This window comes from Chaetomium tenue (assembly GCF_020726465.1).
Source record: "Chaetomium tenue strain MPI-SDFR-AT-0079 chromosome Unknown F5144scaffold_2, whole genome shotgun sequence".
Taxonomy (NCBI): Eukaryota; Fungi; Ascomycota; class Sordariomycetes; order Sordariales; family Chaetomiaceae; genus Chaetomium; species Chaetomium tenue.
This window is the reverse complement of record NW_027117330.1, coordinates 3,981,184-3,998,258: the sequence shown is the minus strand read 5'-3', so window position 1 is coordinate 3,998,258 and position 17,075 is coordinate 3,981,184. Positions and strand designations below refer to the sequence as shown.

At 55.8% G+C, this 17,075-nt stretch overlaps 6 protein-coding genes across 6 annotated transcripts; 3 read left to right on the top strand and 3 right to left on the bottom strand.

The window, feature by feature from the left end:
• Positions 1 to 1,487: 1,487 nt before the first annotated feature.
• F5144DRAFT_563656 (uncharacterized protein) lies at positions 1,488 to 4,841 on the bottom strand. Its single transcript, XM_066788387.1, has one exon. The coding sequence runs from the start codon at positions 4,442 to 4,444 to the stop codon at positions 1,967 to 1,969; it is 2,478 nt and encodes an 825-aa protein (XP_066647018.1). The 5' UTR covers positions 4,445 to 4,841; the 3' UTR covers positions 1,488 to 1,966.
• A 145-nt stretch (positions 4,842 to 4,986) lies between these two features.
• Positions 4,987 to 7,118, bottom strand: F5144DRAFT_563654 (RNA polymerase II-binding domain-containing protein). The gene is made up of 4 exons (XM_066788386.1): positions 6,566 to 7,118; positions 6,408 to 6,499; positions 6,156 to 6,356; positions 4,987 to 6,095 (listed from the first exon to the last, which is right to left on the bottom strand). The coding sequence occupies exons 1-4, from the start codon at positions 6,661 to 6,663 to the stop codon at positions 5,251 to 5,253; spliced, it is 1,236 nt and encodes a 411-aa protein (XP_066647017.1). The 5' UTR covers positions 6,664 to 7,118; the 3' UTR covers positions 4,987 to 5,250.
• Positions 7,119 to 7,262: 144 nt separating this feature from the next.
• On the top strand, positions 7,263 to 8,479 carry F5144DRAFT_506729 (clathrin light chain). Its single transcript, XM_066786477.1, has 3 exons — positions 7,263 to 7,460; positions 7,516 to 7,739; positions 7,801 to 8,479. The coding sequence occupies exons 1-3, from the start codon at positions 7,418 to 7,420 to the stop codon at positions 8,251 to 8,253; spliced, it is 720 nt and encodes a 239-aa protein (XP_066647016.1). The 5' UTR covers positions 7,263 to 7,417; the 3' UTR covers positions 8,254 to 8,479.
• Positions 8,480 to 8,502: 23 nt separating this feature from the next.
• F5144DRAFT_590743 (t-SNARE) lies at positions 8,503 to 10,951 on the bottom strand (the record flags this gene model as incomplete). Its single annotated transcript, XM_066790182.1, has 8 exons — positions 8,503 to 8,613; positions 8,727 to 8,825; positions 8,986 to 9,070; positions 9,240 to 9,436; positions 9,486 to 9,501; positions 9,778 to 10,153; positions 10,290 to 10,870; positions 10,929 to 10,951. The coding sequence occupies 8 exons, from the start codon at positions 10,949 to 10,951 to the stop codon at positions 8,503 to 8,505; spliced, it is 1,488 nt and encodes a 495-aa protein (XP_066647015.1).
• A 94-nt stretch (positions 10,952 to 11,045) lies between these two features.
• Positions 11,046 to 12,506, top strand: F5144DRAFT_600094 (calmodulin; the record flags this gene model as incomplete). The annotated part of the gene is made up of 7 exons (XM_066791048.1): positions 11,046 to 11,063; positions 11,702 to 11,758; positions 11,824 to 11,839; positions 11,969 to 12,094; positions 12,153 to 12,223; positions 12,277 to 12,418; positions 12,472 to 12,506. The coding sequence occupies 7 exons, from the start codon at positions 11,046 to 11,048 to the stop codon at positions 12,504 to 12,506; spliced, it is 465 nt and encodes a 154-aa protein (XP_066647014.1).
• Positions 12,507 to 13,771: 1,265 nt separating this feature from the next.
• On the top strand, positions 13,772 to 16,978 carry F5144DRAFT_563645 (adaptin N terminal region-domain-containing protein). Its single transcript, XM_066788385.1, has 5 exons — positions 13,772 to 13,913; positions 14,021 to 14,144; positions 14,222 to 14,410; positions 14,475 to 16,581; positions 16,649 to 16,978. The coding sequence occupies exons 1-5, from the start codon at positions 13,904 to 13,906 to the stop codon at positions 16,733 to 16,735; spliced, it is 2,517 nt and encodes an 838-aa protein (XP_066647013.1). The 5' UTR covers positions 13,772 to 13,903; the 3' UTR covers positions 16,736 to 16,978.
• The last annotated feature ends 97 nt before the right edge of the window (positions 16,979 to 17,075 follow it).

The following is a 17,075-nucleotide window of genomic DNA, read 5'->3' as shown; positions in this document are numbered from 1 at the left end:
TAAAAGGCACAAAGGCCCCAATATAACCCACCCCGAACTCGCCCGCCTGTGTCGAGTCACCAATGCCCAAACGCCTAATTCGGCGGCAAGGTTTTCAAGACTTCGCTCATCGCCAGCACCCCTGCTGGGGTTACAGTGGTGGGGCTTCCCTGACAAGGTGGGCACGGTGGGTTCAGGGTGGGGTTTGCTGCATCTTTGACGGCAGCTTGGGGGGCGCCACGGTGGAGTGCATGTGAGATGGATGCTGCATTGAAACATGGCGAATGCGTACCGGGTAAGCCCAGGAACCACAATGGAACTTAGTATGGAAGGGAGAAGGATGATTTGAGAGAAGCTAGAAGCTTGAGGAATTGCGAACTTAAAAGTAAGGCACCAATCGCTTCAAGAAGGCACCTGCGCAGCTACCTATCAACATTCTCTCCCGTTCCTTCCTCTAATCCAGAATTGGTTTCCTTCCGAATTGGCCAAATTACATTACATAGGCGAGGAACCTGTACGTTTTATTCGTACCTGCGAGTACATACCCGTCCCTGGCCTGTGCAACCCCGGCAAATCTGAAAGTTGATTCAGATGGAAGGCAGCGGGGGTCAGGTAGCATCACACCCGCACATTCGACAATCGCTTTTCCGGAGGTTGATGTGTAGACTATCACCCGATCTCAACTCGTTACATGATTCAATCGCATTTGGCCGGAATGTGATCTTCGGACACAAACCAGCTCATCGAGTCGTGGTACCTTGAAGTCTGCTTCGACATGTAAGATGACAGAAACATGGAAATGGCCATGGAAATACAGAAAAATGTCTGATTTCGCCACGATGCCAAGACATATTCTCAGCGCAGCGCTACTGCTCACCGAACGCCTCTTTCACCCCCCCGGGAACTTAACAACTAATCCTAGAAGCAACTCCCACGCCTCAGACACGAAAGCGGGATGTCCTCGCGTGCCCCATGTCCTGCGCGGGAGATGATCCGCCAAGCCACCCGTCCCAACCCGCCCCAAGCCGGCCCGAGTGGGTTGTGTGGCTTTCTGGGTGGTCCGGTCCGTCGTGTTCGTCCTGCCAGACGGAAAATGGACGAGGGTGCCACGGCCCGGCTATTCCAAACAAGACACCGAAGGGTCGCGTGAGCATCCCGACTGCGTGGCCGGGACCCCCGCGCGACCCCAGCCGGCCCGGACATTAGGTAACCTTCCGAGTTGGGGCTCGAACAATTTCACATGGGGCCTTGCTGTTAGGGCGGCGTGGGTGGCTTCGATGGGGGTACACACAGAATAGCTACATGGTAGAGACTTGGGGCCAGTGAGTAGGCCAGAGTGACATGTCGGGTCGCTCGCTGCCTTGCTGGGAATTTGTCTAAAGTGATTTCTGGCGCCTTGCTCTCCATCACAATTTATCCAATCCGACGAGGTTCCATTCAGGTTGTTTCGGATGATCTCTGGTTTGAGTCATCTACGTGTGTGGCTTCACCCCTTCACTCCTGATTCGGGGGATGAGCAACGAACACGAATACGGCCACGAGATCAAGGCCTCGCCAACAGATCAAACAGATAAATATAAAATACTGAGAACGGTAACCACACAACGCCATTTATGAAAGCTATGTAACTAGGCTGCTCCGCAGGACACTGCAACACCATGCCTGCTAAAATATAGTTCGAGAGCCCTTCGGTTACCAACTTTCTTCTCCTTTCCAGTCCGAGTGGAGATTCCTTATCATCGAGTAAATGGAACGCGCATGTACATACATACAATACATCCGACAAAACAAAGCAAAATTCCCTCCCGCCAGACGCCCATGATGCAGGTCTAACCAATTCAGGTAGGGAGCCCTCCCAACCGCACCCGACCTATCCCCGTTGGAAAATGACATGACGGGCATCCCGTCCCACTAAGGCTGCGGTTTCCCGCTCCAACTGCTGAAACCCCAAGCCGGGAGGCCACGGCCACTGCCGCGCGTCCCTTTTCTAACGCTTCTTCTCATCCTCCCCCTTCTTCTTCTTCTCCTCTGCCGCCTCATCCTCCAGGTAGTCATCATCTTCCTCCTCCTCCTCCAGCGGATCCTGCTCCAACTCCTCCTCGATCTCCTCCACCTCGGTAATCATCCCCCCCGTCGACGGCGGCCTCTGGTCGGCGGGCACCTCACCCCCACTCATCTGCCACTCCATCAGCTTGCTGAACGCACTATTTTTATCCGCACTCAGCATGGCGTAGCTGCCGACCTCGGCGACGGTGCCCTCGCTGGAGAGGACGATGATCTGGTCGGAGCGCTTGATGGTGGAGAGGCGGTGGGCGATGGAGATGGTGGTGGCGCGGCCCTGCAGCAGGGCGGCGAGGGCCGAGTTGACGAGCGTCTCGGACTCGGCGTCGAGCGCCGACGTCGCCTCGTCCAGCAGCAGGATGTCCGGGTCCTTGAGCAGCGCCCGCGCGATCGCGATCCGCTGCTTCTGCCCGCCCGAGAGCTGCGCCCCGCGCGCGCCGACTTGGGTTTCTAGGCCCTCGGGGAAGTCGCTGATGAAGCCGCAGTTGGCCTTCTTGGCCGCCGCGATGATGTCCGCGCGTGTGGCTGTGGGTTTGCCGTAGGAGATGTTTTCTGCGATGCTGCCCGAGAAGAGGACTGGTTCTTGGGCAACCATGCCGATGCGCCGCCGGAGGGACTTGACGTTCATTTTGGAGACGTCCACGCCGTTGATGGTGATGGAGCCGCTAGTCGGGTTGTAGAAGCGGAGCAGGAGAGAGGCCACGGTAGACTTTCCGCCACCCGAGGGCCCGACGATGCAGACGTTGGCGCCGGACGCGATCTCGAAGTCGAGGCCGTTGAAGATGGTGACAGCTGGTCTAGTGGGGTAAGCGAAGGTAACCTGTGAGAATTTAATATTGCCCTGGGCGGAGGTGACTTTGGTGCCGACGGTTTGGTGGATAGTCGGTTTGCGGTCCTGGAGTTCGAACAGTCGGCTGGCCGCACCCACCCCCTTCATCAGCTCCGAGTAGAAACCGCTCAGGCCGAAGAGACTGGATCCTGCAAATGCCGTGTACATCATGAACGACGTAAGGTCGCCGAGAGATAGGGTCCCTGAACGGACAAGGTTTCCTCCCACGATAAGCATGGCTAGGATGGTCATATTGCCGCCCCAGCTAGTCGTGGCGAAGAATGTACCCGAGATGAACGACTCCCTCTTGCCGAGCGCAAAGACCTTTCGTACTTGCCTGTTGTACCGGTGGATCTCCTGAACCTCGCCGGCGAAAGCCTGGCTGGTTTTGACGTTGCCCAGGCGCTCCTCGGCAATCTTGGACATGGAACCCAGGTTCTTCTGTATCTGCCTGCTAAGCTGTCGGATGCTGCGCCCATACAGGACAGCACCGATGGCCATCGGCGGGACCATGACGAAGATCAGCGAGGTCAGCTTGGGACTCATCCAGGCCATCATGACGAAGCCCGCGGCGCCGCTCACCAGCGCGCGCAGGCCGTCCGACATGTTCTGCGTGATGCTCTTGCCGACAACGACCGTGTCGGAGCTCAGCCGCGAGATCAGGTCACCGACCCTGTTGGCGTCGAAGAACTCGGCATCCTGCACGTACGTGCGGCGGTAGAGCTGGGTGCGCAGCCGCGCCACCACACGCTCGCCCACGATGCGCAGCAGGATGATCCGCCCGAAGTTGGCCGTCGCGCCGATGGTCAGGACCGCAGCGAGGCCGTAGAAGAACTGCCGCAGGGTGAGGCCAAAGATCTGGGCCTCGTCGATCGAGCCCTTGGTGGAGAGGTCCATGATCCTACCGACAGAGAACGGGATTGACATGGTGACGGCCGAAGAGATGAGCAGCAGGATGAAGGCCGCACTGAGCCACTTGATCTCGGGCCGTGCGATCTTAACGAGCCGCCAGACTTCGGACATACCGGGCTTGCCTTGCGCACCGACGCCTTCCTTAGAGAGACGCGCGCTCATGTTGATTTGGGCAGCCTTGGCCGCCCTCTCGCTCTTTTGGAAGCCGTGGGCCTCCAGGTGCTTGTCCACATCCTCTTCCTTGGGCTCGGCCGCGGCTGGCTCTTTGTTGCCGGCTGCCACCTCCTTCGACTCCTCCTTCTGCTGGAGGGCGGGGCGAGTGGTCGAGAGACGGCGGAGAGCGTTCATGGGGGACGCCCATCGGGGCTGTCCCAGAGAGTGCCGGGCTCCGAGAGGGAGGCGGGGTGTTGCGGCGGTGGGGGCGGGGAACGGGGGCGAGCGGGGTATCGTAGGGGTCTTCCGGACCCCGAAGCCGGAAGAGAAGGGGCGGGTGGTCTGCCGGCTGGCGGAGATGAGCGCCGACGAGGGGAAGGGAGACGCAGCGACCACTGCTGCCGCTGGCGAGGTCGGATGGCCGAAGCCGGAGACCACGCCCACGCCTATAGCGCGTTGCGGGAGCAGCGCGGCGCGGCGCATCGCCGTGGTGGCCGCTCCCGAAACCATGGCGATCTGTCTCGCTTCTTCTCGCGCTATCGCAAACCCGTTTGTATTTTTGTCCTGTTATTTCGGGATGCGTGAAAATCGGAGGTGTGTCATGTTGCGCTTGCGGAGGTTAATGGCTGTTGTTCGGAAACCCATGCCCCCATGCAGTGTTGTGTGCGTCGCCGGAAAAGCAAAAGAAGGGATCGAAACAAGCGCAAGTGAGAAAAATCGCCGGGCCGATCCATGGAGGTTCACCGGAGCTTCGGCCAATGCGGAGCCCCTGGTCCAGCATTTTTCTAGGCGAATCGGGATTTCGTCATGCGCAATCGCCGAGCCGCCAGCACCACCCGCCGATTCAGCTGCTGAGGGTGCGTTTGTGAAGCGGGTTTTCTTCGTGTGTCCACAGTGTGCATCCAGCTCCCCCGGCTTGGCGACCAAGAGAGCCGCAACCCCTGCATGTTAGCACTCCAAACGACGGAACAAAACAAAACAAAACAAAACAAACTATGTAAGTGCATAGAAAAGGGGTTCTTCATCGTGACAAAGGCGAGCATCATGCATGTGTGGCCTTCTTGAGACAAAGTGTTGCCTTGAATGCTACTAGTATGCTTGTAAGTTGGGTAAACCTCACAATTTCCATCTCCTCGCTTGCACACCATTGAACAAACTTGAATGTGTAATACACCCACCCAACACAAAAGGGAAATGTAAGTCACACTCGCAAGGCACAGAGCCGAACAATGAAAACAGACCGCCCCCCTTCCAAACTCCAGAATGTAGCAGATAGAAAAACGATGCAAGAAACAACGCTGGCTTGAATGGCGGTTCTACCCCTGACTATCCTTCCTCAGCATCTCCTTGACGTCCGCATCGATACCATCATCAGCACCCAAGTCAGGAAATTCGTCCGAGGATTCGATCTTCCGCTTCTTGTTTCCTGCAATTGGCACAGCCTGGTATTGGGATGCGAGGTTTGAGAGCATCTCGAGGTCCGGGGCCGCACCTGAGAACCCGGGCTGGGCGTTGGCTGGGGCAGGTGGACCGTGAAAAGGGACAGGCTGCTGATGCCCATTTTGAGCCCCATGGTCCGCAGATGAAGTCCCATAAGCGCCATCGATATGATCCTGGACGTGTGGAGGCGTGAGCGCCTCTACCTGTGGGCGATCAGGTTCTGGAACAGGGCTCACAGTGCCGTGGCCTTGTGGCGATGTCTCCTCCGCGTTAGAGAGATTGCCGATAATAGCCATCTCTACAGCCTGTTTCTTCTGCTCAACCTCAGTCCGACGGCCACTGAGCTCCATCATCTGCTTTTCATCGGCGTCGAGTGCTTCACGGTTGGTTGCAAGAATTCCCTCCAGCTCCTTGATTAGGTCCTTGCGCGCCCGGATGCATTGAGTGACTGCTCCCTCGGCATTGGCAAGGGTTTTCAGCAACCCACTAAGCCGCGCAGCTTGGACTGGGAGGGCTGCAGTGGTGGTTGCGGGGTCCGTCAACTTCTCATACTCGGTGTTGGCGGTATTGAGCGAGTTCTTCATAGGCTGGGAGGCCTTAGTGGTAGCCTGCTGCGGGGCAACGAGTGGGATGAGCTCTGGGGGGATGGAAGGCCCAGAGGAGCTGAAGGCATTGCCGCCAAAACCGCCAGCATTAGCCGCAGGGCGTGCCTTATCGATCTCTGCGAAACCATGTCAGGATGAGAGTAGCATAAAGTAGGACTCAAGGCTAGGGCACTTACCTGCTAATCTGTGCTCTAGATCTTGCATGACTTCCTTGTCGAAGATACTTCGTTCCCTCCAAACGTCCATAACTCTCCTCAACTTTCCCTGGACATCGACCGGCGCTCCCTTGTACGTAACCGAGGTTGCATCAGCGATGAAAGGGGAAAAGGCATTGAGGAAATCCTCCTTATGGCGAGCTTTGGACTGCTGTACGACTTCTGGAAAGAGGTCAGTGGCTATCCGGACAATTTTAGAATGGATATACGAACCGTTCGCGAGGTAAATCATGTTGAGCCTCTTAGAGCTGGGGAGATCTTTCAGTTTGTTGAGCCACAGGTGGACCGTCTGTGACGCATGTCGTCTGGATTGACATCCATGGTTAGCCGCATACAAATAACAATCAATTGTTCATGCAGCGTGTGCTTACCGATGAAACATAATCCATTGTGCAGTGGTTGCGATGCTCTCATGGGTTTCGTTAAGAGCTGACAACTTCGAGAGCACGGCATCATCCGTGTAGGCCATGGTGGGCGAATAAGATGAAAGGTCGGAAGCGGCAATGTGATGTGGGATAGGTTCGAGATGAGAGGGTTGTTATGGTAGGAGCGAGAAGAGAGGAGTGGTGTTGAGTGTTTTGTCGATAGTGATTCCTCCTAGTGATTTGTGAATCGCGATGGTTGTTTATGTTGTTGACTTCCAATCAGAAGGTCACTAAATTACGATCCCAGAATTGGTTTTGTGTTGACAGGACGGCAGGTGGCCCTGTCGGCTTTTTGGCAAGCTAAAGTTTGCAATCCGAATGCACCAGCTTGGACCACAGCAATACAGGAGTAGGTCCGATAACCCTTTTGCTTCTTATTTTGCCTGCCTAGTGTGAAGACGAAGCAGATGCAATGAAGCGATGTGTATGTGGTAAGTTAAGTTTGTTTTGCGAAAGTGGGAAATGGAAGAGGTGAGGAGCAGGAAGCTTTAGGTTGGATTGGAGCTTGCTGGGTTGCATCGCACTGTTTTGGGTGGAGCAAAACGGCTATTTACATGTGACAGGGTACGTAGACACCTCGATACAACAATAAGCAACGCTTTTGTGGTAATTAACACACCCCTGTCTGCACACTGCAGCGCCTCAGCGCCAGGGGCCAATGCAGCTGGGCAACCTGGCGCGATCAAAGGCACCTTCCTGATTTCTTGTTTTAACACATCAAACAGTGCACACAACTCTCGAGTCCTCCAGCTGATCAGACTCTTCGAAACCTAATACAATCAGAGTCCACCTGTCAAAATGGCTGACCGATTTCCCTCGCTGGATGATTTTGACTCCGGTGGTAAGTTGGGCAACGACTTGCGATCTGGTGGCAGGCTCTCTAACCCTGCGGCCAGCCCAGACTGATGTCAAGGACACCTCCGATGTTCCGTCTGCGTCCAACTTTTTGGAACGAGAGAAGGCGATTCTAGGCGAGGATGCCACCCAGTTTGCGACAGTCGAGGATGCCGAGTTCGACGAGGGTGACGACGACTTGCTAGGTGGGGGCGGCGGCGTTAGCTCCCCCGGCAACAACGCTGCGTTCGAGAGCCAGTTCCCCGACCTTAGCGGCCCTAACGAGGTATGGGATAGCATCAACAGTTCGAAGGCGAGAGCATTCTTCTAACCACAGCGGACCACAGGGCGTCGCACCGGGCGGTACCATCACAGGCGGCCCCTCCGTCAGCTACAACTCGGGTTACCAGCCGTACGCCGAGGACGAGGAGGAACCCGAGGTCATCAAGGAGTGGCGCGAGAAGCGGGATGCGCAGATTGCGAAGCGTGCCGAGCAGTTCGCCCAGCAGCGCGAGGAGACGGTCCAGGAAGCCCAGCAGAACATCGACGACTTCTACGAGAACTACAACAACAAGAAGGAGAAGACGATTGCGCAAACCCGCAAGGACGCCGAGCAATTTCTAGCCAGCCGTGAGGACACCACCTCGGGCGGCACGAGCTGGGAGCGCATCGCGAAGCTGGTTGACGTGAGTGGGAAGGGCGCCAAGGGCGGTGCGGCTGGGTCGGGCAAGGAGCGGTTCCGCGAGCTCCTTGTCAGCCTTCGGAAGGACGAGAAGGCGCCAGGTGCTGGTGGTTATTAGAGAGGCGGGGCACACAGTGACTGGCGACAGCAGGGTGGCGGGGGTTGCTCACAGGTCGAGCTCCCCCTGCCACCACCCATGGCAATGACAATTACAGAAAACTGCGTTTAATGTACTTCTAGAGGTAGCCTCTCGATATGTAGGCAGGGGGGTAGGGTATTTGGCAGTGCGGGCGTCAGAGACGGGCGGAAACACCATGATTTGGACGAAACACTCGATCGCTTAGATCACTGCACATGGAAAACACGGTCAGGAGGACCTCGAATTGTTCAGGTTTGTCGTGAATACCCCCACGCGAGCGCTCTTGTCGCTTCTATTTCCCGGCCCTTGCCCTACATATACAAGCCTGAACTCTATCCCCTTGCTATCCGAGCCAACAACGAGTCGAGCTTACTCGCTGAACCAGGTGTTGTGGCCGAAAATCCGACGGCCCATGGCGTACATGGTAGCTGGGAAGCATTAGCAACTATCACCCATCCCAACTCTAGCATCGCCCCGTGGTGAATCATACCGGCGGTGGTTCCCCAAAGAACAATGGTGAACGGGGTCAACATCATCCCGCTGCGAGGGTTCTGTGTGCCGCAAGCCAATCCGTCAGCAAGATGCCCTTATATCCCCTCCCTCCCAAATTCCCTTCCCCAAGCATCGCCGGCCCATCCCCTCCCCTCCCCTCCCATCCCATCCGTCCTTCGCTCCCCCATCAGCGGCCCTTCGAATTGCGGGAAAACTCACGATCCGCCAGATGCGCGTGTGGGCCTTGTACGCCTTCTGGTACGACTTCTGGTACTGGTTCACCTTGTTCTGGGAGTCCATGAACCTGTTGTGGGAAAAGAGAAACCCGTTAGCATTTCGTTCCCGAGATCATACGATCGATGTGTGCGGTAAATCCCCCTCCCAATTGCCGGGCGGATCCCAATTGCGGGCTGCAATTGTCCCCCTCCTTGTGGTGTCGCAAAAGTGCTGGGGTTTTGAGAATCGCTGCTTACGCCATCTTGAATGAGTGGGGAGTTGGAATGTGGTCGTCGGGGCGGTTGCTGGTGTTCGCGGGGTGACCGAGGTGGTGATTGATCGGGTGTGTTGCTTGCAAGGCGAGCTCTGGCCCGAGCTGGGAACCATCAAGTGCATGACGAGTGGGTTGCCTGCCCAATTCAGATTGGCCAATTCTCAGGGTTGACTCAGCATGCTCTTTTGTGGTCGGGTGCCAAGATATTTTCGAGCTCCAACCCTGGCACGATGGCGCATCCCTTGCTGATCGAATCCCATCTCGCGGTCTCACGATCACCTTTGAATGTTCTCAAAAAGCATACATTGGAATCACGCAGCCGCGCCTTACTGGGGGCTTCTTGCCCGGCCGAAAGTAGGTATCGTACATTGAAAAATTTGAATCGGATTACGCTCGCTGCCCGCCGCCTGCAAAGGCCCTTCTAGCCACGCCGGTCCCTGTCTAGGTATTACACTCTCTTTCATACATGCGCCTGGAGGCATAGGAATGGTTATGCGCTCTCTTCCTTCGACACGCGCTACCTCTCGTCGTCGTTGGCCGCGCCGCGCTTTTTCGGTTTGATAACCAGCAATATTATCATGGCGGCGATAATGAGTAGCAGGAGGAAGATGATCTTTCGCTTCGTCGTCTTCTTCTGGTACCCCTCCGCTGTTTTGAGCTCCTTCGCGGCGTCTTTCACATGACTCGCCATGGACTCCACGTTGTAATCGATCCGGTCCAGCATAGTCCCTTGATCAATGACTATGGCTTGCATGTCGCGGAAAAGGTCGGACAGCTCGATGATGCCTTGAGCAATTTCCTCGATTTCCTTTTCGCGCTGTGATATGACGGCATCGTTGGAATGGAGGAGTTTTTGGTGAGTGGTCGTCTGGAGCATTGACTGCGAATAAGTCCTGTCTGCGTCGGATTCGAGGATCGAGGGGTCGGTATAGCTACCCCCGGCGAGAGGGGTGGATGAACGCTCGATGGGGCTGGCCAGTCCGGCCATATCCCTAAGTTCTGCAAACAAGTCAGCGGCTTGCCCATGTATGACCATCTGCACATGCTGCCCTACTCTTGAGATATGTGCTCTGCTTCTTGCGGAACCCAGCGCTCGCCTCCTGAACCCTCGCTGCAAGGTTGACCTTGATGTTTTTCGCCATAGTTTGGTCTGCACGGCTCATCTGACCCTTCGCCTTGCCCTCGCGCACCATTTGTTCAATGCGCTGTATGCATCGGCCACACTCATGAAACCCGCGGGTGATGCCCTGTGTCAACCGCTCGATCTCGCCCTCCTCCGCCTTCTTGGTCTCTTCGTCATTGAATCCCGGTAAAACGTGTTTTTGATGTAGCCGCTCCAACTTCTGACTCTTGCTCGCAATATCCGCCAACAACTCCGTCACCTCATCTGACACGTCGGCCCATCGGGGGGGAAGCAAGTCCATCTCGATTACGGCATCGCCATCGTCCACGTCATAGGCGCCTGAGGATAACAGGCCCCGCCGATCCTCATCCGCAGAGAAGAGGACACCAGTGCTCGCGCCGCTTCCGCCGAAGCGGTCGCCCGTGGTGGATGGTCCATACCGGTTGCGCTGCGTCGGGTGGTGGGCGTAGGACTGCCGGTATGAGATATAGCTAGGGCTCTTAATCAGCTACGCCCTATGAAGGGAAGACCCGAGATAAGTGCTCATACAGGTTCGTGCGGTCTCGCCACATGGCGGACGCCGGAAGGGGTAGCGATCCCCTCAGTCAGCTCCAGAAGCTAAGGAAGGGAAAGTCGAGCGCTCTGTGTTTGCTGCCAAAGGCCGGGATGGGGCGGCATCACATCGTAAGTCGGTACCGCAATGTGCTGGCTGTTTCGGTAGCTCCAGATGCTACGAGCACTTGTGTTGCTTCCGGGTCGGCGACGTTGGACAATGACGAAGCAGACAACAATGCCAATTGCAGGGGAACTTGGCCGTTCAGCTGCGAAGCGAGCGACAGCCGTGAACAGCTGCAAGGCGTACGCGTTTCAGATGTGGGCCCAATCGATTACCTTGGCACTTTGGCCGGGACCCGGTGTTTGCAAGGGGGAGGCAGCAACGCAAGCTGAAGCTGACAGGACCAGCCAGCCAGCTTGCTTGTGGGAGACCCTGCAACAAGCCGTGTTCCCAGGGCCCTCTTTTGGGAGGAGTGTGTGCCCCGCATCCCCTTCTTGAAATCTCCAGGTTGCCCGCGTCTCGTCATTTAAACACCACAACCCAGTTGAGCAACACTGCTGCCCAACCTATTACTTGACCTTCTGCGAAGATCCGCAGCCGGACCGCGATCGACTTCTTTCGCTTACCAAACCCGATACCCAACACCAAACCATCAATATGGTCAGTGAACGGAAGCTTACGATTCGTCGGAGCCAGCCCCGCGGGCGAGGGGCAGTCGGGCTGCATCGGTCAGAGCATGAGGAGCTAACCATCTCTTCGACAATAGGCGGACTCTCTTACCGAAGAGCAGGTCTCTGAGTTTAAGGAGGCCTTCTCCCTTTTCGTAAGTCCATCCTTACTTATTTTGTTTGCCATACTACTATCATACCCGTACTAACACCCTGATAGGACAAGGATGGTGATGGTTAGTGTGCCCGCCCTTTCCAAACCCGACCTACGCCCGCCGCAAGGCAAGGCCCTTGTCAAGAAGACAGCCGTCCCTCCACGAACGATGCACGGCAATCCAGAATGTACGGATGCTAAAGGCGTATAGGACAAATCACAACCAAGGAACTGGGCACCGTTATGCGCTCTCTCGGCCAGAACCCTTCCGAGTCCGAGCTGCAGGACATGATCAACGAGGTGGACGCCGACAACAATGGCACCATCGACTTCCCCGGTATGGGCCATCATCTGCCCAACCACGCTAGTTACGACCAATTGCTGACAGGTCCTAGAATTCCTCACAATGATGGCGAGGAAGATGAAGGACACCGACTCTGAGGAGGAGATCCGCGAGGCGTTCAAGGTATGTTGATTCGGCATCTGAATCCTAGGGCCCCCCTAACCACTACGGCGTAGGTCTTCGACCGCGACAACAACGGCTTCATCTCAGCGGCCGAGCTGCGCCACGTTATGACCTCGATCGGCGAGAAGCTCACTGATGACGAGGTCGACGAGATGATCCGCGAGGCCGATCAGGACGGCGACGGACGTATTGACTGTGGGTTACCTTCCCGTAACTGAGCTTGCCAACACCTACTAACGGCATGTTAGACAACGAGTTTGTGCAGCTCATGATGCAGAAGTAAACGCCTCACGCCCAAGCTGGGCAGAACAACGCAACGCTCCATCGCCATCAATGCAGCTCTCCTTCGGGTTTGCCTTTTTGCTTCATTCTGGATTGAACCGCGGTAGCTTTTAGCATCTTTCTGCAAAGGGGTTGATATTTCAAGAGCAAGGATCTCTCGCTTGCCGTGGGCCCGGCATTGAGCACATGGGTGCTTGATGAAATTGTTGTTACAAAGCTGTGTTGCTCTCCAGCACCTTTAGCCTGGATGATAATGAGAATCAAATTCAGAGGGAACCGGTTGGAATACCACCCCTTCTATCTGACACCGCCTTTTCCAATTTCTACCAGCACAACGCCATATCTTTAACATGTGGCAGCTAAATCACACTTGTACTTGATAACGAGGTATTTTGCATATACTCAACACAAACCAGCTTCTACCTAGCCATTCACGTTACAGGACGTCATTTTCTACCAGATTTGCCGGCCCAACCATGTGAAAGCTGGAGTGTCGACCTCTCATGCAGGTGGATCGTGGCAGTGCTCAAACTAGCGGTACCTGCACAACACACACAAAGTCCACGTTTGGTTCCCGTACTTTAACCTCCCGCTTGCGCCTCCATGACCTTGACTCTCATGCAGCCCTACAGGGCGCTTGGCTGCAGGGTATTGATGTGTTGTAACTTGTGCAGGGCTGAGCCGTTACAATAGAGATGTGCACACACACTGGCCCCCGTTGAACCCGAAGCGGGCCACGCCGACTGCGAAACATCAACGCAAGATGCCACAACCTCTGGAGCAATCTTTTAGTCAAGAATCTCGATCACTATATCGAGTACGGAGTAGTGTGGTATTTATCTGCCATCAAGTGCTTCGGGGACCTTGAGTGTCTAAGTATTCTTTTCACGTTAATATCATCTCGACCAGCTTCTGCCAGCCGCCTGAGGACCATGTTTGGGATTGAGAGGCTTTCCCTCGTTGTTCTCGTTCTCGTTATAGGATAGAAGGACGGTAAGTAGAAGATTAGTAGTTGATGTAATAAGGCACAAATATGGGAAAGGCCCAAATAAAACAGATCGCACCCCCGCTTCCGAGCATTTCCTCATGGAAACGAAACCAAGCTCAGTTGAGTGAGTGGTTGCCAGCGCTGTTTGGCAGCGAGGGGAAGGCAGAAGGGGGCAGAGTCAAGGGTTAGGGTTGCTAATATTGCTGCCTCAGGCTTCTACCAAACGCCAGGCGGTCTCAGCTGCCCAGGAGCAACCACCGTGCCACATCGCAGTGAGAGATTCAGGGTCCGTGATGCGGGCTGAAATCAACGGTTGATTAATTTGCCCAGCAGCTCCTCTCTCGGCGTCCGCCCTCGCATTTGGACCTAATCCACCTCTACGCCCCATAGAGGGCCTTACGCATTTCACCATGAGCTCCCGTGAGTCTGGCCGCGCCCTGCGATAGTCTATAGACGATTGCCTCACCCCCGGTGGAAATGGTTGCAGCGACTCGGCAGCTAACCTCCCCGCTACAACTACCCCACAGTCAAACAGTTCATCCGCAACGTACGCGCCGCGAAGACCATTGCCGACGAGAGAGCCGTCATTCAGAAGGAAAGCGCAGCCATCCGGGCGAGTTTCAGGGAAGAGAGCGGGGACCACAGCGTTAGGTACTTACAGACCGGCGAGAGGAACCCCTGAGGATATGCCCCCGAAGAAAGGAGGTGCTGATAAAGGTGCTTTGCAGGAGAAACAATGTGGCCAAGCTACTTTACCTTTTCACCCTCGGCGAGCGGACCCATTTCGGCCAGATCGAATGTCTGAAGCTCCTTGCCTCGCCCCGTTTCGCCGACAAGCGATTAGGACATCTCGCAACAAGCTTGCTGCTCGACGAGAACCAGGAGGTCCTTACTCTGGTCACCAATTCTCTCAAAAAGTGCGAACCATGGAGGGGTACCGCAACGTGGGCATAGGGCGGCTTGCTAACTCGGTGCCGGTAGTGACCTGTCCCACTCGAACCAATATGTCGTCGGCCTCGCGCTCTGTACCCTGGGCAACATTGCCTCTGTTGAGATGTCGCGAGACCTGTTTGCCGAAATCGAGAACCTTGTATCCACCGCGAACCCCTACATACGACGGAAAGCCGCTCTGTGCGCCATGCGGATATGCAGAAAGGTCCCGGACTTGCAGGAGCACTTCATCGAGAAAGCGACCCAGCTATTATCAGACCGAAACCACGGCGTGATGCTATGTGGCCTCACCTTGGTCACCAGCCTCTGTGAAGCCGACGAGGACGAGGGCGGGGAAGAAGGCATTATCGACAAGTTCAGGCAATTCGTACCGGTGCTCGTCAGAACGTTGAAGGGGTTGGCATCTTCGGGTTATGCGCCGGAGCACGACGTCACCGGGATTACAGACCCCTTTTTGCAGGTCAAGCTCCTGCGCCTACTTCGAGTTCTAGCCCTCGGCGATGCCCAGGTTACGGAGCAGATCAACGATATTCTGGCGCAGGTTGCGACAAACACCGATTCCTCCAAGAACGTCGGCAACTCGATTCTCTACGAAGCAGTGCGAACCATTCTAGATATCGAGGCGGACTCGGGCCTGCGCGTATTGGGTGTCAATATCCTTGGCAAGTTCCTCACCAACAAGGACAACAACATCCGCTATGTCGCCCTCAACACGCTCGTCAAGGTAGTTGCGATTGACACCAACGCTGTGCAAAGGCACCGAAATACGATTTTGGAGTGCCTGAGAGACCCGGACATCAGCATCAGAAGGAGGGCTCTAGACCTCAGTTTCACGTTGATCAACGAGAGCAACGTCCGAGTGTTGATCCGCGAGCTGCTGGCGTTCTTAGAGGTGGCCGATAACGAGTTCAAGCCGACCATGACCAGCCAGATCGGTATCGCCGCTGACCGGTATGCCCCGAACAAGCGGTGGCACTTTGATACCATGCTACGCGTTGTGACGCTGGCAGGTAATTATGTCAAGGAGCCTATCATGTCATCCTTCGTCCGCCTCATTGCTACAACTCCCGAACTACAAACCTATGCGGTGCAAAAGCTGTACACAAACCTCAAGAAAGACATCACGCAAGAGAGCTTGACACAGTCTGGCGCGTGGTGCATCGGCGAGTACGGCGAAGCCCTGCTCAGGGGCGGCCAGTATGAAGAAGAGGAACTCGTGCAGGAAGTAAAAGAGCACGAGGTCGTCGATTTGTTCTCAACCATTCTCAACAGCAACTATGCTACCCAGGTCACCACCGAGTACCTCATCACAGCGCTGGTCAAGCTCACAACAAGGCTGTCCGATGCAGCGCAGATCGAGAGGGTGCGCCGCATTCTCCAGAACCAACAAACAAGTTTGGACGTCGAGGTCCAGCAACGTGCTGTCGAATTTGGCAACCTGTTCTCCCACGACCAAATCCGCAGGGGTGTGCTAGAGAAGATGCCTCCCCCGCAAATCAAGGAGGAATCACGCGTGTTGGGCGAGGCGGCTAAGAAGACAACCAAGGCAGCGAACCGGAAGTCTAAGGCTATTAAGCCAAAGGAAGAAGACCTTCTTTTCGACCTCATGGGTGACAGCAGCGGGCCCGTACCGGCTCCGGCCAACGGCAGCGGGAATGCGGACCTGCTCGCAGACATCCTCGGCGGCAGCACATCACCTCCACCCACCACCGCCTCCCCTCCCCCCGGGCAGTCCAACGTCGCCTCCATCATGGACCTCTTTTCCCAAGGCCCCGTCTCTACACCGTCCCCTGCCCAGAGCGCGGCCGCAAACCCCCCTCCCAGCGCCGATCTCTTTTCCACAACCGCCTCACCACCTCCCCAAGCCGCTCCTGCTGCTGTCTCTGCGGCAGTCAGCCACCCCTGTTACGATAACAACGGCCTTAACGTGACCATCCAAACACAACGAAACGCTGAGGGCACCATCCAGGCCACTGCCCGATTCCGCAACACGTCACCTGCCGGGCCGTTGTCGAACGTCGGACTCCAGGCGGCCGTGCCAAAATCGCAGAAACTGCAGCTGCTGAGCATCTCGTCGACCGATATTGGCACCGGGGCGGAAGCAACGCAGATGATGAGGGTTGCTGGGTGCAAAGGAGTAAGTTTGATCTTTGATATTGTTGCCCCAGGTGTGGTTGATATACTGACATGTGCCTTCGTTTTAGCCTCTGCGGTTGCGTTTGAGGATAGGGTATTCGCACCCCACGGCGGGACAGGTGATGGACGTAGTCAACTGGGCGGAACGGTCTTGATAGCGGGTGAAGGATACGGGTTTGCCGTTGTAACGCAGGAGATTTTACGAGCGTGGTGGTTAAAAGCCAATCTGCCTACTGTTGAAGTGTGTTTTGTGATGACACCGCTCCCGCCATAATGAAATGCAGGGAATTATGAGTCGAACATGTGATATTCCTCTCAACGTAGTGAGTAATAAGAAGAGTGTTGCTATATACTGTCCCAGGGAAATGAACCATGAGAATCTGGTACATGTATTTATGGTCTTGAGCATGGTTCGGCGAAAGTGGGGCCACAATGCACTAACATCTATAGCCGCATATAAGTAGTATTTCTGTTAATGCAAAACTTGCTGCTCTC

Bases quoted from the DNA above. Each gene is read 5' to 3' on its own strand.
- F5144DRAFT_563656 (XM_066788387.1), bottom strand. From the start codon at position 4,444: ATGGTTTCGGGAGCGGCCACCACGGCGATGCGCCGCGCCGCGCTGCTC.
- F5144DRAFT_563654 (XM_066788386.1), bottom strand. From the start codon at position 6,663: ATGGCCTACACGGATGATGCCGTGCTCTCGAAGTTGTCAGCTCTTAAC. The intron at 6,500-6,565 runs GTAAGCACACGC...ATGTCAATCCAG, and splicing joins CAATGGATTATGTTTCATCG to ACGACATGCGTCACAGACGG. The intron at 6,096-6,155 runs GTAAGTGCCCTA...ATGGTTTCGCAG, and splicing joins TCTAGAGCACAGATTAGCAG to AGATCGATAAGGCACGCCCT.
- F5144DRAFT_506729 (XM_066786477.1), top strand. From the start codon at position 7,418: ATGGCTGACCGATTTCCCTCGCTGGATGATTTTGACTCCGGTG. The intron at 7,461-7,515 runs GTAAGTTGGGCA...CCCTGCGGCCAG, and splicing joins GGATGATTTTGACTCCGGTG to CCCAGACTGATGTCAAGGAC. The intron at 7,740-7,800 runs GTATGGGATAGC...AGCGGACCACAG, and splicing joins ACCTTAGCGGCCCTAACGAG to GGCGTCGCACCGGGCGGTAC.
- F5144DRAFT_563645 (XM_066788385.1), top strand. The intron at 14,145-14,221 runs GTACTTACAGAC...GGTGCTTTGCAG, and splicing joins AGCGGGGACCACAGCGTTAG to GAGAAACAATGTGGCCAAGC. The intron at 16,582-16,648 runs GTAAGTTTGATC...CCTTCGTTTTAG, and splicing joins GGGTTGCTGGGTGCAAAGGA to CCTCTGCGGTTGCGTTTGAG.